At 40.1% G+C, this 26,830-nt stretch overlaps 1 protein-coding gene across 6 annotated transcripts in view; it reads right to left on the bottom strand.

Annotated features, from left to right (window-relative positions):
- Positions 1 to 2,478: 2,478 nt before the first annotated feature.
- CMC2 (C-X9-C motif containing 2) overlaps positions 2,479 to 26,830 on the bottom strand; it is a 31,526-nt gene continuing 7,174 nt past the window's right edge. For 2 of the 6 annotated variants that reach the window (XM_009196923.3, XM_009196924.3), the window contains exons 2-4: positions 24,417 to 24,532; positions 8,772 to 8,843; positions 2,479 to 2,860 (exon numbers count right to left, since the gene is read on the bottom strand). In XM_009196923.3, the coding sequence (XP_009195187.1) occupies positions 2,774 to 2,860; positions 8,772 to 8,843; positions 24,417 to 24,497 (240 nt within the window). In that variant the 5' untranslated portion in view covers positions 24,498 to 24,532 and the 3' untranslated portion in view covers positions 2,479 to 2,773. Of the gene's footprint in view, positions 2,861 to 7,742; positions 7,863 to 8,771; positions 8,844 to 24,416; positions 24,533 to 26,830 lie in introns of those variants that run through there. The other 4 variants (XR_001898335.3, XM_017953589.3, XM_017953591.3 and 1 more) reach the window with 4 other exon arrangements.

Here is a 26,830-nt window from a genome sequence, read left to right as displayed (position 1 = left end):
TCACCCCTAGTGATTTGGTGCATTCTACCAAAGTACAGGGGAAGTGTTTCCAATACTCCCATTTGGGTGCACTTGAGAGAATAACAATATTGAGGGGGCCCTTACTTTGTGCCAGATAATTCATGACATACGTCTCAACCAATCCTCACAATAACTCTATGTGACAGGTACTGTCACTGGGTTGAACTGGTTTAACCATAACTATTCACTGAATAACCAGAAAGATCTTTATAAAATATAAATAAATGAAATCACAACCAATCCCTAAAACCTTCTAATGGTTTTCCATTACCCTCCAAATAACATGCCAAGTTCCCTGAGGTGGTGTCCAAGGCCCGCGTGTTCTGGCCCTGCCCACCTGTGTCCTCAACTCATGCTACCCTCTCCCTTGCTCACTGTGCTCCAGCTCACTAGCATTTTATTTCTCAAACTCCCTTCCTAGAGGGAGCTGGAAAGGTAGATCATTGCCATAGCCTTGAGTGTGTACTTTATTCTACAGGGATCAGCAACAGCTGGAATACAGAGTGTAAGATGTAAAAACATTAGGTGGTTTGAATATCCCCAAAAAATGCACTCATATATTACTAATAAAATTTTTAAAAATTCATTTCCAAAGTTTCATCCAGCTCTTATGGTCAACTACTGACACTGGCCTACAGGGCCTTAGCTGGCATCTGCATGCTGACATCTCCCAATTCTGTTCTAATCCAGGCGACTCTAACAAGCTGCAGACCTAAATACCCAGCAGCAACCCGGAAGCCACCTCCCCCTGGATCTTTCACACACACTTCACCTCCTCAGTACTCCCTCCCACACAGGCACAAATCCAATGCCTGAGACATCCTAGATGCTTCCTTAAACCCTACACCTAGTCAGCCACGCTGACTCCTCCATGCTTGACTCGTCATTCCTCTTGATCCCCAAAGCCACATCTTTCATTCAGGCCCTCATTTCTAACTTAAGTTAGGACAAAAATCTAATTGGTCTCCCTGGGCATAATCTTCCTTCCCCTCCAATTTATCCCCCAAATTATAACCAAAAAAATCTTACTAAAATACAAATTGAAATATATCAGCCTTCTGACTAACTCCTCTCCCCAAATCCCTAATCACCATATTAAAATCTGCAACTGGTCAACAAAGCACTGGAAATAAAATTCCAACAGATTTCAAAGCTGTCTGTGATCTTCCTCCACTCTAAGCTCCCATATTCTAGTCATGCTAAATGACTTAAAGTGCGCCTCAGAATGTATCCCATTTTCACTCATTTGTCAAAGGTCATCTTTGCTAAATAGCTTTCTTGGAATAGCTCCTTCTTCATGAAGACTGAACATGAATGTCCTCTGTCTTCTATGACGCCTACCTAATCATGGCACTTTGATGATTATAGGTGACTAAACGTCAACTTACCAGTTTACTACAAGATTCTGAAGGCAAAAACGTCTCATTTCTGTATTTCTACTGCCTGACACTAGGGGGACTGAATAAATATTCATATACTTTGTCTTGGAAGGTACTTCAGAATAATTCTGGTTCCTTCCCCATCCTTCCACTGAATGTCTGTTATGCTCTGTAATTGACGTACTGAAAGTCCAGCCTCTTGAACGCCTCCTGTGATGGGGAAATCACTTATTAAACACCGACACCAACAAGGCCTCATGCTGGACATTATACACAGAACTCCACTAGAAGGAGCCCACAGCTGAGTCTGTTCCCTGACACCTGACAAGAAGATCAAGCCCCTGCTGTGGCTGCAGCAGGAAGCTGCTGACTTCCAGGTTGTCACAGGTCTCAGAAACACTTGGCAGAAGGAACACTGGTGAGATGACTGCTAGAATTGGGCACGGGAAGAACAGTCCTATACTCAACAGAGAGGAGACACACTGGCCTAAGGTTAACTGGCACCTCGAGTGGGCACATTCAACCAAATGGGAAAGCAAAGTCTGCTAAGACTCAATTCCTGACCAGATGCAACTTTTCAATGTTACGTGTAAATATTTAATCTTTTAGTCTGGGTACAGTGGCTCATGCCTGTAATCCCAACACTCTGGGAGGCTGAAGTGGGTGGATCACCTGAGCTCAGGAATTTGAGATCAGCCTGGTCAACATGGAGAAACTCTGTCTCTACCAAAAATACAAAAATCAGCTAGGCATGGTAGCCTGTGCCTGTAGCCCCAGCTACTAGGGAGGCTGAGGCAGGAGAATCACTTGAACCCGGGAGGTGGAGGTTACAGTGAACTGAGATGGCACCACCGTACTCCAGCCTGGGCGGCAAAGCAAGACTATGTCTCAAAAAAAAAAATCTTTTTTAATCATTTAGAAAATCACTCTTTAAAAACAATAAAGTTGGAACATTTTCAAATAGTTAACACTGATGGTATTTCCCCAGAACTCTTCAGTGTCATGTTGTCAGAAAGAAAAAGCGTAATGGCATCATTTGCCCTAATGCCAGGAGACTCTAAGAGAAAGGAGAAAAAAATTATTTAAATAAATTATTTTATTGAGGGAGATAAGTTACTCAGATATTAACTGGCTGTAGGCAAAGGGAAGAAACATGGTGAAGTCAGGTTTGCTGGTAAAGGGGAGACGGTACTAAACGCCCTGCCCAACACACACTCAGAATCCAGGGTTTTCATATTTCTCCACAGTTCAATCTCTCACAGGTCACCTTCCATTCAAAGGATTATGGAGACCAAATAAGATAGGATTCTTTCAGGTATCAACCCAGAGTCTTTAGGTCTTCTCTCAGCCAAGGCATCCAGTGAAAATGCAATTTATTTTTCGGATTCCCCTGGAGTATTAAAAAGTTTCTTTCGCATTGCAATGCCATCTTCCCTGCTCTTGATCCTGTTTTGTATGTACTGAAAAATAAAAGGAAGAAGGGGGGAGAAAAGAGACAGCAGATTATGTTACTATTTATAGCAGTATATTATTTAGAAATATTTGCAAAATATAAATGTTCTTTGAGGTTAACAGGGGTTAAATTTTTTAAAAATGTCCTGACAAAATTCTTCTTTTATTGAACTAAATCTGAGATTGGAAATAGTGACCTTAGAGAATATCTCATATCTAGCACAACTTAATTCAATACAGTACAGCATCTACATCCTAATAGGTGCACAATTGTTTGCTCAATTTCCTCCCAAAATATGAATTCAATAAGCACTGAAGACGGGCAAATTCTGTCCGTGTTCTCCAGGGGCTCACAGTCTAACAAGTCCTCTAACTTCTGCTGAGTACCTCTAGTGGAGGGGCTCACCTCCTTGAAAGGTAGCCTAACTGCTGGTCAGTTCTACTCACTCCAGAGTTTTTCATTTTAAACCAAAAGTGCTTCCCTGTAAACTCCATGAGAGGTAGCTTGTCTAACTGTTCGACAATTCTACTCATTCCAAAGTTTTTCATTTTAAACCAAAAGTGCTTCCCTGTAAACTATCACCTTTTATTTCTTCTTGTCTGCTGTAATGTTCAAATATTTGATTACAGATAACCCACTTACTACCTTTTGGGCTGAACATTGCTGGTTTCTACAACTGCTGCACAGAACATAGCCTCTGTCTTTTAATATCGAACCTATAAAATGACTTTTATTGACTTTTTATAAAGCACTTTAATATCAATGCCCCTTACCAAAAAAAAAAAAAAAAATCACAACCAAAATTGAATACAGTGCTCCACTCACAATGACAGACATGGACTACAATGGGCCTAGATGTTATGACCAACTCACATTGTATTTCTTTAGACATTATCAAAAGAGTAACTGGTTCTTAGCAACCTATCCTACTGACTCATATAGAAACACATAGCTCAGCTTCCCAAGGTTTCTTCTCATGAACAGTTAACAAACCGGATACTCCTCAAATCCTATGTTTCGTAATCAGCTACATATAAACGCAGTTTTCACCTCAAGAGGTTTTCGGCCTAGTATTCTGATCTGGCTGGCAGGTTATAAATAACAGCAGACATGAAGCCTGGCACTTAGATTTTCTTAAATAGTTAACCTACGTTTAAAGCAGAGAAACTTAAAAGTGTTTTTATATGTATATATGTACAAGCTTACAATATAGATACCAAACCAACACACTTTAAAGGTGAATGACTGTGTTTTCCCCTGGGCAGAAGGGGAAAAGGGTAAAAGTAAATTCCAATAGAAAAAACTGAAAACATGTGAACAGTTAAACATCAAAATCTTCTAGGAGCCACAGATCTGGAGAGCAAGGCCACAGAAATTAAAGATTAGTGATACCGAGCTCATCACGGACGAACCCCGCCATCCGAGACAGTATAATGTGGGGATTCATGACTTTGAGTTACTTCACTCTTCTGGGCCAGTAACTTCAAATATAAGCAGGTGGGCTAGACAATCTTTAAGAAGTTTTCTAGATCAAAAGTTTTGACTGAAGGATTCTAACATATCTTCTGGAATGGTAGTTTTCAAACTTTTTATTCCTTCCTTGTCAAAAGGCTACCTCAGGCCAGGTGTGGTGGCTCACGCCTATAATCCCAACACTTTGGGAGGCCAAAATGGGCAGATGGCCTGAGGTCAGGAGTTCATGACCAGCCTGGCCAACATGATCAAACCCTGTCTCTACTAAAAATATAAAAATTAGCCGGGCGTGGTGGCACGCACCTGTAATCCCAGCTACCCAGGAGGCTGAGGCAGGAGAATCACTTGAACCCAGGAGGAGGAGGTTGCAGTGAGCCGAGATCACACCATTGCACTCCAGCCAGGGCGACAAGAGCGAGACTTCGTCTCAAAAAAAAAAAAAAAAGGCTACTTCAAATTACACATGAAGCACGAGGTCCCTTCAAAGCCATTCATTTTATCTATCATGCATTCAATCTACTCATAAAATTGTTTGGGGAAAAATCAAAAAACACTATTCTAAAACAAGCAGGGATACCTGCTGAGAAAAAGCTTTCACATCTACCTTTAATCACATCTACTGGATTGCCCCCAGCAATCAGGTTGAGGAGGGTCTTAAAGGAAAGTCTTCAGAATACTTTGTAGCAGGCCAATAAATAACTTACAGGGCAAATCAAAATACAGTGTACATTAAAATACGTTAAGACATCTCCAAAGGAAGTCAAGATCGTCCCTGAATAAAAGGGGGGAAAAGAATGAATATGAAGTTACTCACAAAACTCCATCAAACAATAGACAGAACAAAAGGCCAATTAACCCCAAACCAAACAAAACAATTAAGATGGACAAAAGAGGATGCCACAAAAGTATTATTAGTGTTTTTGTTGGTTTTTTTGTTTCCAAGAAGAAGAAAAGGCCAGGTGCAGCGGCTCACACCTGTAATCCAAAACTTTGGGAGGCCAAGGTGGGAGAATTGCTTGAGCCCAGGAGTCTGAGACCATCCTGAGCAACACAGCGAAACTCTATCTCCCTAAAAAAAAGAAAAAAAAAAAAGAATAAAAGCAGTGACACAGCAGAGTCCCAACAAGAAATGGCCATATACTTTTTCTACTTAAAAGCTTCATGTGGCCGGGCGCGGTGGCTCAAGCCTGTAATCCCAGCACTTTGGGAGGCCGAGGCGGGTGGATCACGAGGTCAGGAGATCGAGACCATCCTGGCTAACATGGTGAAACCCCGTCTCTACTAAAAATACAAAAAATTAGCTGGGCGTGGTGGCGGGCGCCTGTAGTCCCAGCTACTCGGAGGCTGAGGCGGGAGAATGGCGTGAACCCGGGAGGTGGAGCTTGCAGTGAGCCGAGATCGTGCCACTGCACTCCAGCCTGGGCGACAGAGCGAGACTCCGTCTCAAAAAAAAAAAAAAAAAAGCTTCATGGAGGCCAGGCGCGGTGGCTCACGCCTGTAATCCCAGCACTTTGGGAGGCTGAGGCGGGCACATCACAAGCTCAGGAGATCGAGACCACTCTAGCTAACACAATAAAACCCCGTCTCTACTAAAAATACAAAAAATTAGCCGGGCATGGTGGTGGGCACCTGTAGTCCCAGCTATTCGGGAGGCTGAGGCAAGAGAATGGCGTGAACCTGGGAGGCGGAGCTTGCAGTGGGCCGAGATCCTGTCACTGCACTCCAGCCTGGGTGACAGAGCAAGATTCTGTCTCAAAAAAACAAAACAAAAAAATACTTCATGGAATGAAGTAATCAGATGACACATGAAGCAAAGAGTAGCAGGAAAGCATCTGAAGCAAGCATTAAGAGTAGAGAAGAAGTACATGAGTGCAGACTCAGAAATTAGTGATGGGCGAGCAGACAGAAAAACATCTACAAATTAGAGAATAAAATAACATACAACTACACAGAGGACTTAGAAAAGAAATCAAGGAGAAAACATAAAACGTATAGGAAAACAAACTCAGACAAAGTAAGAAAAATATCTCAAACAGTCTACTAAAAAGTCCCTAACAGATCTCAGGCCAGCTGAGAAGACCATTTCATATGAAGATCTAATTGACAAAGCAGTGGCAAAATTTCTTAACCATGGGGGAAAACATCTAAAAACACAAAAAAAGCTACGTTATACAGCTGAAAGAATGTAAAAAACAAATAGCCATACCAAATAAAATAATATGAGCTATATTTTTCCATAAGCTATTTATTTATCTACCTATTTATTTATTTATTTAGAGACAGAGCCTCATTCTGTCACCCACGCTAGCTAGAAGGCATTCATTTACTTATCTATCTATCTATCTAGAGACAGAGTCTCACTCTATCTGTCTGTCTATCTATCTAGAGACAGAGTCTCACTCTGTCTATCTATCTATCTAGAGACAGAGTCTCACTCTGTCTGTCTGTCTATCTATCTATCTATCTATCTATCTAGAGACAGAGTCTCACTCTGTCACCCAGGCTAGAATGCAGTAACGTGATCTGGGCTCACCGCAACCTCCGCCTCCCAAGCTCAAGTTATTCTCCTGCCTCAGCCTCAGCCTCAGCCTCCTGAGTAACTGGGACTACAGGTGCCCGCCACCATGCCTGGCTAATTTTTTTGTATTTTTAGTAGAGTCGGGTTTCACCATGTTTCCTAAGCTGGTCTCGAACTCCTGACCCCAGGTGATCTGCCTGTCTTGGCCCCCTAAAATGCTGGGATTATAGGCGTGGGCCACCACACCCGGGCAATACTATTTTTTAGAGACAGGGTCTCACTCTGTCACCCAGGCTGAAGCAGAGTGGTGACCTAGATAGCTCACTGCAGCCATGAACTCCTGGGCTCAGGTGATCCTCCTGCCTCAGCCTCCCAAGTAGCTAGGACCACAGGTATGTGTAACCACACTTGGCTAAATTTTAAGAGATTTCTTACAGACAGGGTCTCACTACGTTGCCCAAGTTAGCCTCAAACTTTTCACCTCAAGGAATCCTCCTGCCTCAGCCTCTCGAATAGCTGGGATTACAGATGCCAGCTCATAAGCTTACTATTAAAACAGAAACATTGTCCTAGGTGTAGTTTTCATGTAAACTGGTTTTTTCATATAAAGGACAAATATTTATAATAAATCATTTAAAAACACTAATAAGGCTGGGCATGGTGACTCATGCCTATTGTCCCAGCACTTTGGGAGGCCAAGGTAGGAGGACTGCTTGAGGTTAGGAGTTTGAGACCAGCCTGGGCAACACAGCGAGACTCGCATCTCTACAAAAAAATGTGTAAAACCTTAACCAGGCACGGTGATACGCACCTGTAGTCCTAGCTACTCAGGAGGTTGAGGTGGGAGGATCACGTGAGCTTGAGGCTTCAGTGAGCTATGATCACCCTACAGGGTGGCATGTACCTGTGGTCCTAGCTACTCAGGAAGCTGAGGTGGGAGGATCACTTGAGTTTGAGGCTTCCGTGAGTTACGATCACCCTACTGCACTCCAGCTTAGGCGACAGAGAGAGATCCGGTCTCAAAAGAAAAAAAGAAACAAACTATCACTCTTCAGTCAGAACTCCGAACAGTTCTTCAAACAGTAAAGGTGAGTGTCACACTGAAAAGGGAATCCAGGAAGGGAAAATCAGCCTGAGCAGAAAACAAAATCAAAGGAAAGATGCTGGACAACTTCAAATATTATATTTAAACTTTTCAATCTGAGGCAAAAAAAAAAAAAAAAAAGTTCAGAAATAACAAAAATGATATCTGAAACGCAAAATTTTAGCCATCGTATATTTTAAAAAGTTCTGGACACAAAAAATCTGATGTACGAAACAAATTGAATCAAATTTCTTTTCAAAGGTTTAAAATGCACTCTGCTTATCTGGCAGTGCCTGGAAAAAGACAATGAACTGTGTACGGTGGCTATTTGCCCAAGTCCAAGTCGTGCCCTAAGTTCAGGAGATGAGTGTTCCAAAAACAAGTCAAATCAGATCCCTATGGCTTACACAAAGCATAACTACAAAGAAATTCAAAATGTTAAAGCTGAAAAGAGCCTAATTCTAGCCTCCTCAATTTATATACGGAAATTGAGGCCCAGAGAGTTTTAATTACCTGCCTATCAGCTAATAGGTGACTGATATAAGTCTTTCTGCCGGCCAGAGATACAACTTCCTAAACCATTAAATTCATCCAAATGACCTACAGTAATCATCACAAGGAAGTTGTTTTCCTCATTTGTACTCATGGCCAAAAAGCTATGTTCTAAAACTGTCCCCAGAAAGGCTTTCATTTCTTCCCTTAAACAGAGGAAGGTCATATACATGTAAAGTCAATTTTCTCCATTACACAAAAATTTGGGAAAAATTCAATAATGGCAGTAACATACAATATTCAAATATGTTCTATTGTTCAACTATATCCATCCTTTGACACTTTTCTTACCTCATTTCTCAGGCATTTTCTCACCTCCCGATCAAAATCGTTACAATAACCAAAAAATTTCAGAATGTTGTGCTAAAAGGAAGAAAAGGAGTAAAATATTTCATCCCATAATATGCCAAGGTTTAGGGCACATACAATTTAAATACTCCTACAGAAATTAGTTTACAGTGTCACTTTGTTAATAAACAAGTAATAGTTAAATCACATGTATGAAGCACAGTTGGCCCTTGAACAACATGGATTTGAACTGCGTGAGTCCACTTAAACGTGGATTTTTTTCAATAAATATATTGAAAACATTCTTGAACATTTGCAACAATTTAAAAAAACTCGCAGATGAACCACCATAGCCTAGAAATACCAAAAAAAGAAATAACAAAAAGTACAGCATAAATGCGTAAAACATGTAAATACCGGCGGGGCACGGTGGCTCATGACTATAATCCCAGCACGTTGGGAGGCCAAGACAGGTGGGTAGATCACGAGATCAGGCGTCAAGATCAGCCTGGCCAAGATGGTGAAACCCTGTCTCTACTAAAAGTACAAAAAAAATTAGCCGGGCGTGTTGGTGGGCGCCTGTGATCCCAGCTATTCGGGGAAGCTGAGGCAGAGAACTGCTTAAACCCGGGAGGCGGAGAATGCAGTGAGCCGAGATTGCGCCACTGCACTCCAGCCTGAGCGACGGAGTGAAACTCCGTCTTAGGAAAAAAAAAAAAAAAACGTAAATACTATTTTGTCATTTACTACCATAAAACATATAAAAATTTTAAAACGTTAAAATTTATCAAAACTAACACACACACAGAACATATATAGCGCCATTCAAAGTTGAGAGAAATGTAAGCAAATGTAAAGATGTATCAAATCACAACTACATAAAATTAACTGCGATATATATACTGTACTACCGTAATAATTTTGAAGTCACCTCCTATTGCTATTACAGTGGGCTCAAGCATTACAATTATGCGCTTAAAACACCCTGTGATACCAATAACATACACAGGAAGCAAGTCATGTTTACTGCAATAACCATAAACCTTGAATAACACCATGGGACCCATATGAAGCGCCACTAGTAATGCTGGAAGTGCTCCCAAGAAGCAGAGAAAAGTAATGACATTACAGGAAAAAGCTGAACTACTTGAAATGTACTGTAGATTGAGGTCTGCAGCTGGGGTTGCCTACCATTTCAGACTGACATACATCATCTTGTAAACAGATGATGTAAACTTACATATTAATAAATACAATACCATACTATAAATGTATTTTCTCTTCCTTATGATTTTCTTTTCTCTAACTTACTTTATTGTATGAATACAATAAATTATACATATAACATACAAAACATGTGTTAATCCACTATTTATGCTGTCAGTAAGGCTTCCAGACAACAGGAAACTCTCGGTCAAGTTTTTGGGTAGTCAAAAAGTTATATGTGAACTTTCAACTGCATGGTGGTTAGTGCCCCGAACTTCCAAGCTGTTCAAGGATCAACTGTACACAAATGAACAAATTATCCTGGTTTTTCTTACAAAGAAGGAATAAACATTCTGCAAGTAGAAACAAAGATTTAAAGACTTTTTCTTCATGAAAGGGAAGCCTACTTACTAACTCACCAAAAACCTCACAAAGACAGTGTAAATGTTTTATCATAACCTAACACCCTTTTCTTAAGGGAAATGTTAAAATCAGCACAATCCATTCTCTATTACAGGGAGTGGTGTCAAGCTGCAGCGTGGCCACACTGCCATGGGCAGAGTAACTTCACTACCGAACACTGTCCTGTAAGAGTTACCTTATTATTAAATGCTTAGTGCCAGAGCCCCTTTCTCATTAGCCCCCATTCAAAATGTCACCAAAACACATCAAATACATAATACAGGCATACACGGTGGCTCATACCTATAATCTCAGCACTTTGGGAGGCCAAGGCGGGCAGATCACCTCAGGTCGGGAGTTTGAGACCAGCCTGACCAACATGGAGAAACCCTATCTCTACTAAAAATACAAAATTAGCCAGGCATGGTGGCACATGCCTGTAATCCCAACTACTCCGGAGCTGAGGCAGGAGAACTGCTTGAATCTGGGAGGTGGAGGTTGCGGTGAGCAGAGACCGTGCCATTGCATTCCAGCCTGGGCAACAAGAGCAAAACTCCGTATTGGGAAAAAAAAAAAAAAAAACATAACACTATCATTAGATGCCCTACAAAGGTCATATAGACAAGCCACTAATTTATAATACAAGGAAATCTGCCTGAAGTTCAGTTTGATTTAAAAAATAAAATCTCCTAGCTGCTTCTAGTCCTGTGAGTATCATCGTGGCAGAAAGTATGAGTGCTCTCTGAAGCAGGTTAAGCTGAAGTCTGAAGTTAAGAACCTGAAATCCAGTAGGAACATAATTAGTGTGTTTGCACTTCACGATTTTCAAGGGTGGGTCAGATAGCACGGTGATCTGTTTTATAATGACAGGTCATATATGCTGAACTTGGTAGTTGTAATAATAAGCACATCTTTTCCTTTTCGTTCTAATTAAGACTTTTATGGAAACTAGACAACACATAATTAATAAGCTATGCCTCATGCTATTTCTTTTTTTCCTGCTTCACCACCATTTTAAATGTACGTTTCAAGTCCACAATGAATGAGTGGTCAGTTTTTCCAGGAAGCATTTAAGATAGACTAAAGTCTCCTGTTTGTTACCTAATGACCTTTCCAGAATAAATTTTTTAATTTAAAAAACTTTCTGTACTTAATTTTTATTTTACTTTTTTCTTTCCTCTATCACTCCCAAAGAATAAGTATTTCCTGTGTATTTTTCCTATACTACTTCCTTGACAACAAATAAACATGACAATGCATTTTCACCCCTTCTAGTCAAGCAGAGTTTTCAAATGTAAGACAATATTTCACAGTTGACATTTATTCATATCATTCCATACATGTACATCTTAATTCAAAAATCCATGACAAAAACTAATTTATATGCTTCCTTTTACTTAAGGTAAAATGAGAATTATACTCTTGCGATGTTAACATGAAAAATATCAGACCCAAATGCCTCAGAGAAATTGGTAGAAGAAATTCCCGCAGGCTACAAGTTTCTCAAACTTATATAGAGTAAGTCTCTAGTGCCTGGTGTCAATTTCTTGAGAACCAAACCAACCGAGCAATTGATTGAATAAGTGAATCAATAGATATCTGTAAACCTTTTACATGAAGAACAATGTCCCAGGCACCAGGGATGCAGAAGTGAGCAAGGTGGATCTGGGCCCTACTCTCACAGTACATAGTCAGAGGGAAAAAGACAAATAAGAAGGGATTACCATAAAGCAGTGCTTCTCAAAGTGTAGTCCAGAGACACCCAGGGGTTCCTGAGACCTTTGCAGGGAATGTACAAGGTCAAAACTACGTTCTCAATAACACAAAAACATTTGTTTTGTTCATTTTCATCCTCTCACAAGGGTATAGTGGAGTTTTCCCGAGGCTACATGAAGTCTAACATTACAACAGATTGAATGTAGAGGCAGACATGAGAATTCAGGCATATTTTATTAATTCAGACATTAAAAAAATGAAAAGCGATGTCATTCTTTTCTCTTTGTTCTGGTTTGAAAAATAAGATTTTTGTGAAAAATAACTATGCTAACATGTCATCTGACCATGTAAAATTATAATTTATCATTGTAACTTTAAAATAATGTATTTAATTTCTCAGTCTTCATTTCTAATCCAATAAATATTGTACGTATCACCCACATAAACAATAGCTCCCAAGAGTCCTCAATAATGTTAAAAGAGTGTAAAGGAGTCCTGAGACCAAAAAGTGTGAGAACTGCCACGAAGCAGAAAGGCACTGTGTATGATGCTACTCAAACAGAGTGACTGCACCAGGAGAATCTAGGCCAGGAAAGGGAAAAGGAAATGACCAACTAAGCTGAAGAAAACCTGATGGATGATAAAACCTGGTTTAGAAAACAGTAAGTGGAGCCAGAAGGAATGCACTAAGTTCACCAAAGGAAAAAGCAAGTACAAAAACCAAGGCTTGGAAGACAGAAATACCATTCTCCCACGTACCTGCAAAAAAAAAAAAAACTACCACAGCAATGAGGGGGAAGGAGCTGTGGGAGAGTGGTGAAGACTACCAGCTACTTAAGGATGAGTTTCATTAAGGACTTGAAACACAAGGCAAGACATTTATAATGCATTCTATAGCCAAAAGGATCTATTAAAAAGGTGACAATGAGCCAGGCACAGTGGCTCATGCCTGTAATCCCAGCACTTTGGGCGGATCACCTGAGGTCAGGAGTTTGAGGCCAGCCTAGGCCAACATGGTGAAACCCCGTCTCTACTAAAAATACAAAAATTAGCCAGGCATAATGGCGGGCACCTGTAATCCCAGCTACTCGGGAGGCTGAGGCAGGAGAATCGCTTGAACCTGGAAGACAGAGGTTGTACGTGAGCCGAGATCGCGCCACTATACTCCAGCATGGGTGACAGAGTGATACCCTGCATCGAAAATAAAATAAACAAATAAAATGCAGATTCCTAACAGCTGCAGTGAGCTGAGATCCCACCACTGTACTCCTGCCTGGGCGACAGAGTAAGACTCCACCTCGGGGGGAAAAAAAAAAAAGGTAACAATGATTAAACTTATTTTTGAAACATCACTCTACATCCAGGGTGGAAAACTGATTTAGACAAAAAAGAAAACAAAACCACCAGGAGACCAGATAGAAGTCCTTTACAGGTGGCCCCAATAAAAGTGTTGGCACGGACTATGGCAGGGGCCCTGGCAAAGAAGAACAATGGTTCAAGAGAGATTCGGCAGAGAACAGCACCTGGTAAAGGCTCACAGGAAGAGGTGAGGCAGATGGAGGAATTAAAGATGACACTGGCTTTCAGCTAAGAATGACCGTGGAGGTTTTAAAAAGAGAGAAGATAAATTTGTATCTGGACATGATGAGTTTACTGGTGGAACACTTAAGTCCACTGTCTAGCTGGGATAAACAGACTTGGAACTCAGAGGAAATCTGAGCCAGAGATACAGATTTGAGAGTTACTGAAACCAGGAAAATGAATGATTTTTTGCAGGAAGGTGTGGCCTGGGGTAGCCTGAAGAGTGGCCAAAGAAACTTAAGGAAAACCAGGGAAGAGAAAGTTATGGTAGAAGCCTGTGGAAGAGTGTTTTGAGAGGGAATCAAATGCTGCTGGGAGAAAAATGAGGTAACTACTGAAAACATCCACCAAATTTGGCAGCAGGGCAGTCATTAGTGATCTTGGTAGTTCTGGGACCCTAGTGAGGGTAGAACCCAAACTGAAAGAAGAAAGCAGTATTCTTTCAAGAGTCAGCTCTGAAACAGACGCTACCACAAGATACCAGAAGGCTGGGATTATGGGAAGGAATCTTATGTATTTTCTCACGATGGAAAAAATGTGGGCATTTCAAAATGCTAAGAAGAAGAAGAGAAAAAGGCAAAATACAAAAATTTTAAAATGGTGAAAAAATCCAGTTCTTAATGAGTTTATCTCTGGATGGTTGAACAAAAGGTTAATTTTTGTTTGCTTTACACTTTCCTACCTCTTTTATACTATCTAAAATGATATGTATAACTTACATATTACTTTTATAAATCAGAAAAAATACATAAGGAATTCCAAGTAGCTTTGAGGAAATCAGCTGTTCTAAATTCTGTATTTTACCTTCAGATGGAAAGAATATCTAAGTATTGCTGACAAATGTAGGCAAAATAGGCCAGTAGATCAGAAGTCACCCACAGACACCTGAAAGCTGTGGAAATAACATTTGTCTGCAAAGATCACAGCAGAACTAAAAAAGCACAGAAAGAATGATAAAAGCACAGCAAGGTAGGCTATTTGGAGATAAAACACTCAGGCACTTCAAGCAGACTGGAGAGCACTGCAGCATTCCAGCACAGACAGGGGCATTCAGAAAGACAGACTAATCAACAAAAAAAGACTAAAACAGAATTACACAAACTCAGGGCTAAAAGACATCTTAGATAATATAATTCACTCAATTTATTAATTAAATAACTGGGATCAGGGCAGGCACAGTGGCTCATGCCTGTAATCCCAGCACTTTGGGAGGCCAAAGTAGGAAGACAACTTGAGGCCAGGAGTTTGAGACCAGCCTGGGCAACACAGGAGAGCCTCTCTCTAAGAGGGGAAAAAAAAAAAAAAAAATTGAATTATCCAAGCATGATGGCACACACCTATAGTCCCATCTACTCAGGAGGATGAGGCAGAAGGATGACTTGAGCCCAGGAGTTCAACGCTGCTGTGAACTTTGATAGTGCCACTGCACTCGAGCCTGGGTGACAGAGCGAGACATCCTCCCCACAAACTTTTTTTTTTTATTTGAGACGGAGTCTTGCTTTGTCGCCCATCCTCCCCATAAACTTTTAATTAACATTCCCCCCCCCAGATCTGGACCTGCAGAATTATAGCTGTTTTAAGTCACTAGGTGGTGGTGTTGCTGTTGAGAGACACAGTCTGGCTCCATTGCCCAGGCTGAAGTGTCGGAGTGACACCACTGCTCACTATACCCTCAAACTCCTGGGCTCAATTTAACACTTAAAAAGTGTAAGTCTTCAGAAAGATCACTTAGGTAAAACTTGATGACCGGAGATGTCTTTAAAAACAATTGTCTATTTCAAACTTGAAGAAAAGTTGCAAGAACAGTGCAAAGAATTTCCAAATAGTAACATTTCACATTTGCTTTATTCTTCTAGCTCTTACATACACACACGAGCTTTTCTTCTGAACCGATTAAGTTGCAGATACAATGCACATTTCCTAAAAAAACAAGGACTTAAATTTAAGTCCCCATAGGATTACCAAAATTAGAAAATTAACATTAATACTAGTATCTGATTTATAGATCTTATTCAAATTTCACCAATTGGCCTAATAGTATCATTCATGCAAAAGGCAAAAAAAGTTGGAGTTTTTTTTTTTCCCGGTCCAGGATTGCTATTGCATTTAGTTGTCATGTCTCTTTCATCTTTTTTTTTTTCCAGCTCTTACAGTATTTTTCTTATCTTTTAATCTTTTATTTGAAACAGCTTGTCTCTTTTTTCTTTCATTACCTTGACATTTTAAAGAGTACAGGTCAGTTATTTTGCAAAATGCTCCCCCATTTGGGTTGGTCTGGTGTTTCTTCACAACTTGATTCAGGTCATGACTTTTTGGCAGGAATACCCTAGAAGTGATGTTATGTCTTCGGTGTACCACATCAAGAGGCACATGGCAATTTGTCCCATTATTGATGTTAACTTCTATTACCTAGGTAAGGAGCTACCTGCCAAGTTTCTACACTGTAAAGTTATTCCTTTTTCCTCTGTAATTATTATGGGTACACACTTTGAGACCATTTAACTATCCAATTATTTCCTCAAACTTTTCACCCACTAGTATGAGGATCTATTAATGATTACTGACTAAATCAATTACTATTACAACGGTTAACAAACAGTGATTTTCTAATTCTAGCACTCCTCTTATATTTTAGTTGGCATTCTACTGTAATGGAAACTTTCCCTTTTCATCCATTTATATATTTATATGAGTTTGGACTCATGGATCCTTATTCAATTGACTATATTATTTTCATCACTTTGTTGTTCTGTCCCCTTTTTGGCCAGCAGGAATCCCTTCAAGCTGGCCCCTGTCCTTTTAACCGCCCCCATTATTCTTTGATAAATGTCTTACTTTCTGGTACAAGATGTTGCAGGTTCTTCTTGTTTTTTCCCAGCCCTAGCCCTACAATCAGTAATTTCTCCAAGGATCCCTGTTACTGAAGAGTGGTATTCAAAAACAAAATCTGGGCATTACGTACGCTCATTGCTACAGGAAAACATATATTGAATACATATATGAAACAAACATAGACACACATATCTATCTATTCTACATCTTATATATACTGAAAACCATGAGTTCACACTGATACCTCTAATTCCAATCCAACATCACAGCATACATCCTAGCCTTTCCTCTTCCATATTTATGACAGTAAGAAACCTGTCTCTTATTATCTACAGTATGTTTACTTATTTGCTCAGTCTTGGAATACACAGAATACTCAGAAGCCACTTTCAGAACTGCCAATCCATGCCACTGCAAAATCCAAACTACTAACAACAGCTCTACCTTGTCTTTAGCACATGTTCAAATTACTTGGGTTAGTTCGTTTTATCCTTTAGTGTAATTAGATGACTCCTTTGAAGTAAGTTTGTCTGGTTTTGCTTGTATTCCATTTTTGAGTTTTCTTCCCAACCCTGCTCATCCCTTTTTTATCCTTTTTTTTTTTTTTTGGAGTAGATGAAATGTGAACAAAGTTCAAACAACATGAATTATATAAAATATGTAATTTTTTTTGTTTTTTGAGACACAGTCTCACTCTGTCACCCAGGCTAGAGGGCAGTGACAATCTCGGCTCACTGCAACCTCCCTCTCCCAGGTTCAAGTGATTCTCCTGCCTCAGCCTCCTGAGAAGCTGGGATTACAGGGGCCCATCACCACGCCCAGCTACTTTTTTATTTTTGGTAGAGATGAGGTTTTGTGATGTTGGCCAGGCTGGTCTCAAACTCCAGGACTCAAGTGATCCACCCACCTTAGCCTCCCAAAGTGCTGGGATTACAGGCACGAGCCACTGCCCCCAGCCAAAAGATTTTGTAAAAGTGTCACTCCTCCACTCTGCTCCTACCCACCACTCAGAAGGTAATAAATCTCATTAGCTTCCAGTTATCTTGTTTCTTTTTGCACAAATGAGGAGATACAAATATGTTTTGCTTATCTTCTTCTTTATACAAATGCTAGGATACTATAAATACTGTTTTGTCCTTTGATTTCTTCAAGAAATGTATCCTGGAAGTCATTACACGTCAGTTCAAATAAATTTTTTTTCTTCTTCTTTTCAGAGGCAGGGTCTTACTCTGTTACCCAGGCTGGAGAGCAGTGGCACAATCACGACTTACTGCAACCTCGACCTCCCAGGCTCAAGTGATCCTCCCACTGTGTTCGCAATTGGTGGGTTCTTGGTCTTGCTGACTTCAAGAAAGAAGCCGTGGACCCTCGCGGTGAGTTTTACAGCTCTTAAAGGCGGCGCAGCTGGAGTTGTTCGTTCTTCCTGCTTTGTTCCTTCAGATGTGTCCGCACTTTCTTCCTTCTCGTGGGTTCGTGATCTCGCTGGCTTCAGAAGTGAAGTTGCAAACCTTTGCGGTGAGTGTTACAGCTCATAAAGGCAGCGTGGACCCAAAGAGTGAGCAGCAGCAAGATTTATTGCAAAGAGCAAAACAACAAAACTTCCACAGTACTGAAGAGGACCCTACCGGGTTGCGGCTAGCTGGCTCAGGCAGCCTGCTTTTATTCCCTTATCTGGCCCCACTCACATCCTGCTGATTGGCCCATTTTACAGAGAGCTGATTGGTTCATTTTACAGAAAGCTGATTGGTCTGTTTTACAGAGAGCTGATTCGAACGTTTTGACAGGGTGCTGACTAGTGCATTTATAATCCCTTAGCTGGACACAAGAGTGCTGACTGGTGCATATACAATCCTCTAGCTAGACATAAAAGTTCTCCAAGTTCCCACTAGACTCAGGAACCCAACTGGCTTTACCTCGTGGATCCCGCGCAGGGCTGCAGAAGCAGCTGCCCACCAGTCCCAAGCCGCGCCTGCACTCCTCAGCCCTTGGGCGGTCAATGGGACCAGGTACCATGGAGCAGGGGGTGGTGCCCATCAGGGAGGCTCATGAAGCAGGGGGCGGTGCCCGTCAGGGAGGCTCGGGCTGCGCAGGAGCCCACCGCGGTGGGGGGGCGGGCGCGGACATGGCAGGCTGCAGGTCAAGAGCCCTGTCCAGCGGGGAGGCAGCCGAGGCGCGGCCGTGCGGGGCCGCTGAGCCCGCCCACCCAGAACTCGCGCTGACCCGCGAGAGCCGCGTGCAGCCACGGTTCCCACCCGCGCCTCTCGCTCCACACCTCCCCACAAGCCGAGGGAGCCGGCTCCAGCCTCAGGCAGCCCAGAGAGGGGCTCCCACAGTGCAGTGGTGGGCTGAAGGACTCCTCAAGCGCCATCACAGTGGACGCCGAGGCCAAGGAGGCGCCGAGAGCGAGGACTGGTAGCATGTTGTCACCTCTCACCACCTCAACCTCAGCCTCCTAAGGAGCTGGGAGGGACTACAGCCATGTGTCATCTAGTGACATAATTTTTTTAAATTTTTTGTAGAAACAGGGGGTCTCACTATGTTGCCCATGTAGGTCTTGAACTCCTGGGCTCAGGCAATCCTCCCACCTCAGACTCCTAAAATGCTGGGATTACAGAACCGAGCCAGCAAGCCTCGCTTTTTTTTTTTTTTTTTTTTTTTTTTTTTTTTCTTTAACAGCTGCACTGTTTTTTAAAAAAGCCAACTGAAAGACTCTCAGGGGCCAAAGCTGGAACAATGTGAAAAACAAAACAAAGTATACTGGATTATAACCTAAGGTATAAAGTAAATATACATGAGTCCATACTGACATACGTAAATAAATGGGGGAGAACAAGTAACTCTCTAGAACACAATTCCAGAAGATTATGTAGACACTCCACCACCTTGGAGAAACAGGGTAACTTCCCAGTCCTTACCTGTAGGTTGCACACAGTGGCTTCCTTCCAAAGAGTTATGAAAAGGGAAGAAAAGAGTAACTTCAAAGTGGAAAAACCTAGCCACGCGCAGTGGCTCACGTCTGTAATACCAGCACTTTGGGAGGCTAAGACAGACAGATTGCTTGAGCTCAGGAGTTCAAGACCAACCTGGGCAACATGGCAAAAACCTGTCTCTACAAATATACAAATACAAAAAATTATTCAAGCATGGTGACATGCCCTGTAGTCCCAGCTACTCGGGAGGTTGAGATGAGAGGATCACCTAGGCCCAGGAGTCTGAAGCTGCAGTGAGGTTGAACATCTTTTCATGTTTAAAGGCCATCTTTTCTCTTTTTGTAAATTATCTCTCATGCTTTTGCTCATTTTTCTGATTTTTGGCCTCTTACTCCCTTTTTTTTTTTTTTTTTGTAAAGACAGGGTCTCACTCTGTCACACAGGCTGATGTATTGTACTGCAGCCTCAAACAACTGTGTAAGTGATCCTACTGCCTCAACCTTCCAAGTAGCTAGGACTACAGGCATGTGCCATGCCCAGGCAATTTTATTTTTATTTTTTGTAGAGGCAGGGTCTTGCTATGTTGCCCAAGCTGGTCTGGAACTCCAGGCCTCAAACGATCCTTTATCAATATTTTACTTTATTACCTCTGGAATTCAGGGTCCTTACTTAGGCACACTTTCCCCACATCTAGGTTATATAAGAATTTATCCAGGTTTTCTTAGTATTTGTATGGTTTCATTTTTGACATTTAGATGTCTGCCCTATTAGATGATGATGAAGTTGATTCATACGTATGGTATTTTAACTTTTTCCAAACAGCTATATAATTGTTCCCATGCTATTTACTTAAAAATCTATCTTCCAGACTTCTGCTTCTAGCCATGAAAGAATAAACTGAATATACAAAACAACTATTTTCAGATATTGGGACAACAGACTACAGGAGCGTGACACCTGAAAGAAAGAAACAAAACCAAGTGAACCCTACGTTCACCTAGTTTTCTACCTGCAGACAATTTCCAAACCATGTAGCAGAGAAGAGAACTCAAGACGACAATGGTGGTTTCACCAAGCGGAGGAGGCAAACATCAGCGTTCGGGCAGGTTGGGGCAGCTGGAATTTGTGAGGTAGAGATAAGCAGCAAAAGAACTCCAGACATCTACATGGAGCTGCCTTGAGTCACTGACTGAGTATTCACTACATATGTGTTGGGTGAACTTTCACAATGCCACAACCACTACGAAGAACAATTACAGCAGCTACAAGCTGAAAAACGCAGAGCTCACACAGGGCTGGGAGTCAATGGAGTCCTTATAAGCCAAAGTAGAGATCTCATTGAACACTCAAGTCAATCAGCAAAGAATCCTATTTTAGTAATTAGGCTAAACTAACTCTAGGGTAAAGGCTATGCCAGTCATGCCCTAAAAATACGTAAAAACACGAACTGCCTGCTGATACAAAAGATAAAATCCAAGTCATTACCAATGTTCAGCCTCAAACAAAAACCAGTAAATATGTTGTTTGTAGAAATTGACAAGCTGATTCTAAAATTAATATGGAAATGAAAGTACCTAGAATAGCCAAAACAACTTTGAAAAAGAACAAAATTGGAGGATTTATACTATATGACTGAGACTCACTAAAGGCAACAGTAATTAAGACAGCATGGTACTGGTGTTAAGAATAGACATATAAATCAGTGAAACAGACTAGAGAGCCCAGAAATAGACCCACTCACATATGGTCAATTGATTTTTGACAAAGGGACCATGGTAAAACAGCAGAGATAGAACAGTCTCTTCAACATATGGTGTTGAGACAACTGGCTACCCACAGGCAAAGAAAATCAACTTCAACTCACACCTCATATCATACGCAAAAATTAACTTGAAATATCAGATAAGAATACACAAATATCAAAGGAAAAAAATGAAATTAACTTTAAATGAATCATAGACCTAAATGTAAAGCTAATACTATAGAACTAAAAGAAAACACAAGAGTATCTTTGTGACCACAGAATACACAAAGACACAAAAAGCACAAACCATGAAAGAAAAAAAAAAGACTTCATCAAATGTACAAGATACTCTTTGAAACACATCCCAAAGGAAGTAAAAAAAAGAAAAGCCACAGAGAAAATATTCACAATACACTTATCAAAGTACTTGTATGCCAAATGATAAAGAGAATGCTTATAGCTCAGTCGTATTTTAAAATATAGGCAAAAAATTTTATATGAATGGCCAAACAAGCACATGAAAAGCACATTAAAATCATTAGTCATCAGGGAAATACAATTTAAAACCAAAAGGAGATACTATTACATATCCACACAATGGCTAAAGTTAAAAAGTTTATAATATTAAGTGCTGGTGATGGAGAGTGGCAAGAATGTAAAGTAGTACAAAATGGAAAACAGTTTGGTGGCCTTTTATGAAGGTAAATATACACTTACCACATGACCTAGTCATTCCATTCCTAGGTATTTACCCAAGAGAAATAAAAAGATGTCCACACAAAGCCTTGCACATGATGGCTGGGCACGGTGGCTCATGCCTATAATCCCAGCACTTTGGGGGGCCATGGCAGGTGGATCACCTGAGATCAGGAGTTTGAGACCAGCCTGACCACCATAATGAAACCCCATCTCTACTAAATATACAAAAATGAGCCAGGTATGGTGACACACGCCTGTAATCCCAGCTCCTCGGGAGGCTGAGGCAGCAGAATTGCTTGAACCCAGGAGGCAGAGGTTGTAGTGAGCCAAGATTGTGCCCCTGCACTACAGCCTGGGCGACAGAGCAAGGCTCTGTCTCAAAAATAAACAACTTGTGCATGAATGTTCATAGCAGCTTTATCCAAAACAGCACAGCTGCAAACTGTTTATTTGCCTAAATGTCCATCAATAGGTAAATAAACTGTGGCATATCCATACAATGAAATACTACTCAGAAATAAAAATAAATGAACTAATGACATATGCAACAGCATGTATGAACCTCAAAAACATATCATGGTTCAAAATATAGGAATAAACAATATAGGCTGGGTGCAGTGGCTCAAGCCTGTAAACCCAGCACTTTGGGAGGCCAAGGCAGGAGGATCATCTGAGGTCAGAAGTTCGACACCAGACTGCCCAACATGGTGAAACTTATCTCTACGAAAGATTTAAAAAAATTAGCCAGGTGTGGTGGCGCACACCTGTAATCCCAGCTACTAGGCAAGTTGAGGCAGGAGAAACACTTGGACCCGGGAGGCGGAGGCTGCAGTGACCCAAGATTGTACCACTGCCCTCCAGCTTGGGTGACAGAATGAAGCTCAATCTCAAAAAATAAAAAAGAATATACAATGCAGTGTACATTTCTAACAAATTCTAGAACTGCAAAATTCATCTGTATCAACAAAAAGTAATCAGTGGTTACCTGGGCAAGAGGTAAGGGTTGGGGACTCACTGCAAAGGGGCACAGGAAACTCTGATAGAAATGTTTTAGATCTTGACTGTGATGGTGGTTGCATGGGTGTCTATATTTGACAAAACTCATCGAACTGTACACTTAAAATAGATGCATTTCCTTACATGTAAATTACACCTCAATAAAATTAATTTTTTTAAATCCATCTTTAGTTCCAGTGATTCAAGAAGAAATCCATTTGAAAGAAAAAAAAAATGTTTAAATAGATTTCAATTTAAAATAGTCATGGATCAAAAAGCAACATACAAATATAAACATAAAACAAAGACTACTTAAAAGCAAGGATTGAAAAACTCTGGCCCTTAATTTGATTAACCTAGGAAATAAATATGCAGAGATAATATCCTTATTTATGTCCAGTATTACAAAAAGCACAACATACATCTAAAGGGCTATACTGGCAAAATTCTCAATAACAAGACTGAAATGTTATTCCACAGAGTCTCCTTCTCTCCACTGTGCCCCTGTCGCCAGATCCCCTCTCCTTTTCAGTCTCTGACTGTAACTGACCATAAACAAATTGAAATATTCTACTTTAACACAAATAATTAGTTCTTGTTCTTTAAACAGTGAACATTTTATATAGTTTTTACTTTAAAAATCGAAACTTTATGTTTTACTTATGTAGTCTGGCTCATTTTGATCTATATGTATAGTGAAAATAGCCCAAAAAATATTGTCATCGACAACATTCTTTGAACCAGTAAAAATATCTGACTTCACATTTTATAAGTACTACTTACCACCTTACTTTTGGTCTATAAATTTTACTCATTTCAGTGATACTTACTATTATTATAATTTGATATATCTACAGTTTATGGATATCATGAGAAAAACTATGCATCATGCAAGGCTAAAGAAAAAACAAATGCTTCTTGTAACAACGGTGTCATATATCAAACATATAAGGAAAAGCTAAATATTCAACAGCTATAAAAATATCAGCTTGATTTAATGCATTCCAAATATGGATGGGCTCCTTTTCTATTTTGGTTTTAACCATGTAATTTTACTTCCACTCCACTAACAACTAAATACATCAGATTAAGCCAATCATAAATCTAGTTAATGTCTAATTATGTAACACATTTCTATTACCATTAAACAGAATGGTAGCCATCAAAGAGGAGATACTCTTAGAACAATTCCATTATAATCAGAAGAGTCAGCACTGAATATAATTGTTCTAGTGCCCTATAATTAGGAAAGAGAAAGCATTTTATTGTAAGAACATGGATTCCAACTGTTACATACCAGTTCAGACGTTACCTAACAAACTACCATGTTTGATTTTTACTAATCATAAAAGGAGGTAGTTTGTGTTAAAAAAAAAAAAAAAAAAAAAAAAAATTTCACACATATCAACTGCTTATCTTGACTAAACTCAGACTCCTTACTAAGACATTATCATTTCCTTCTGTTAACAGAGATAACATTTTACATCAGTGTGTTATACCTAATTTCATTTTGGCTGTACAGTCGTTTTTCTGAACTCTTACATTTTTGTGACATTCCTTAAGCAAGTTAATCAAGACGTTGCATTCTTCAGTATGCAAGTGTGGAGATAAGTCAGGATGCATCTTTAGGAGATGATGATGGATCACAGCAGTGCAACCTGTGGATACAAGAGTGTCTTGAATATGCATAAATACATTTGTTATGCCACCTAAAAGCATCTTCAGTAAGAACCTTCAGTGACCTTTATCAGAAAAGTATGTTAACCATTAACCAGCTGTGTGACCTCAGGCAAATTATTAAACTTCAGCCAAAGCTTTCTAAATTCAATGATTTAACATATTCAGCAAGTTATCAGTAGTGTTTAGAGAACCTGCAGGTTCAGGAGAAAAGCAGGAAGCCTCAAGAGACGCAATCCCAGAAATAAGTGCTAAAGCAGAAATAGCTTGCTTATATTAATAAGCATGACTTCAAATATTTTTGCCACATTCCCGAAATTAACAATTCATTTTGTTCAGATTTGTTAAGAGAATTGGCTTATTATTTTAAAATGTATATTATTCTGAGGGTTAAGGGGTCATTAGTCTCATATTAGTGTGAATATAGATTGCTTTTTTCTTAATAGCTGGCTGAAAAAAAAACTAAACAATGAAATGACACCAGAAGTTGTAAAAAAAAAAAAATTTCAAATTTAACAGATATTGCCATAAAACTAATTATTACACTGAAAACATGAAGCTGAAATCTCTGAACTTAAGCTTAACTGGTTCATTCACAAAGTGGAAAATTAGCAGCCAAGGTCAAAGGAAAAACATTATGGGCAGCTGTTCTTTTTTTTTTTTTTTTGGTAGTCAGAGGTCTTGCTATGTTGCCCAGGCTGGTTCTAAACTCCTGTCCTCAAGTGATCCTCAGCCTCCCAAAGTGTTGGGATAGGCATAAGCTACCGCGCCCCACCTGGGCTTAACCTATTCTTTCTAACTCAGAAATGATTGCCAAAAGAAAAAACCTACAAGTTGCTTTCATTTTTTAAAAGCTCCAAATAGAAAACAGGAACCAACTCACATCCATTAGGATGGCTAATGCTGAAAAAACCCAAAAAGTAACAAATGCTAAAGAAGATGTGGAGAAACTGATGTGGAGAAACTGAAATTCTTGTGCACTGTTGGCGGGCATGTAAACTGGGATAGTCACTGTGGAAACCAGTATAGCAGTTCCTCAAAAAATTAAAAATGAAGTTACCATAAGATCCAACAATTCCACTTCTGGCTATATGCTCAAAAGAATTAAATGCAGGATTTTGAAGAGATATTTGAACACCCATGTTCACAGCATATTACTCATAATAATTAAAACATGGAAGCAACCCAAGAGCCCAACAGACGAAGGGATCAGCACAATGTGGTATACACATACAATGGAATACTATTCAGCCTTAAAACGGAAGGAAATTCTGACATATGCTACAACATGGATGAACCGTGAGGACATTCTGAATGAAATAAGCCAGTCAAAAAACATATATATAGGGTTCAACATATGCAAAATAAATGTGATTCACCACACAGAATTAAACACAAAAATCACGCGATTATCTCAATAGAGAAAAGCCTTTGATAAAATCCAACATCCCTTCATGATAAAAACCCTCAACAAACTAGGCACTGAAGAGTAAACCTCAAAATAGTAAGAGCCATCTATGACAAACTCACAGCCAAAATCATATGGAACAGGCAAAAGATGGAAGCATTTCCCTTGAGGACCGGAACAAGGGAACAGGATGCCCACTCTCACCACTCCTATTCAACACAGTACTGAAGTCCTAGCCAAGGCAATCAGCCAAGAGAAAAAAAGTGGCATCCAAATAAGAAAAGAAGTCAAACTGTCTCTCTTCACTGATGATATGATTCTATACCCAGAAAACCCGAAAGACTCTGCCAAATGACTTGAGTAGTTTCAGGATACAAGATCAACACAGAAAAATCAGTAGCATGTCTATACACTAATAACTTTCAACCTGAGAGCCAAATCAAGAAAGCAATCCCATTTTCAATTGCCACCAAAAAAATAAAATACCTAGGAATACATCTAACCAAGGAGGTTAAAGATTTCTACAGGAAGAACTACAAAACACTGCTGAAAGAAATCACAGATGACACAAACAAATGGAAAAACATTCCGTGCTCATGGATTGGGGGAATCAGTATCATTAAAATGGCCATATTGCCCAAAGCAATCTACAGATTCAACACTATTCCTATCAAACTACCAATGGCATTTTTTCACAGAATCAGAAAAAGCTATCCTAAAATTCATACGGAACCAAAAAGGGGCTCAAATAGCCAAAAGAATCCTAGGCAAAAAGAACAAAACCAAAGGTATGACATTACCCTACTTCAGACTATAAGGCTACAATAACCAAATCAGCATGCTTCTCCTACAAACACACACACATGGACCA

This window comes from Papio anubis, chromosome 18 (assembly GCF_008728515.1).
Source record: "Papio anubis isolate 15944 chromosome 18, Panubis1.0, whole genome shotgun sequence".
NCBI classification, from domain to species: Eukaryota; Metazoa; Chordata; class Mammalia; order Primates; family Cercopithecidae; genus Papio; species Papio anubis.
The sequence above is the reverse complement of the archived record's forward strand: the minus strand, read 5'-3'. Positions and strand labels throughout refer to the sequence as shown.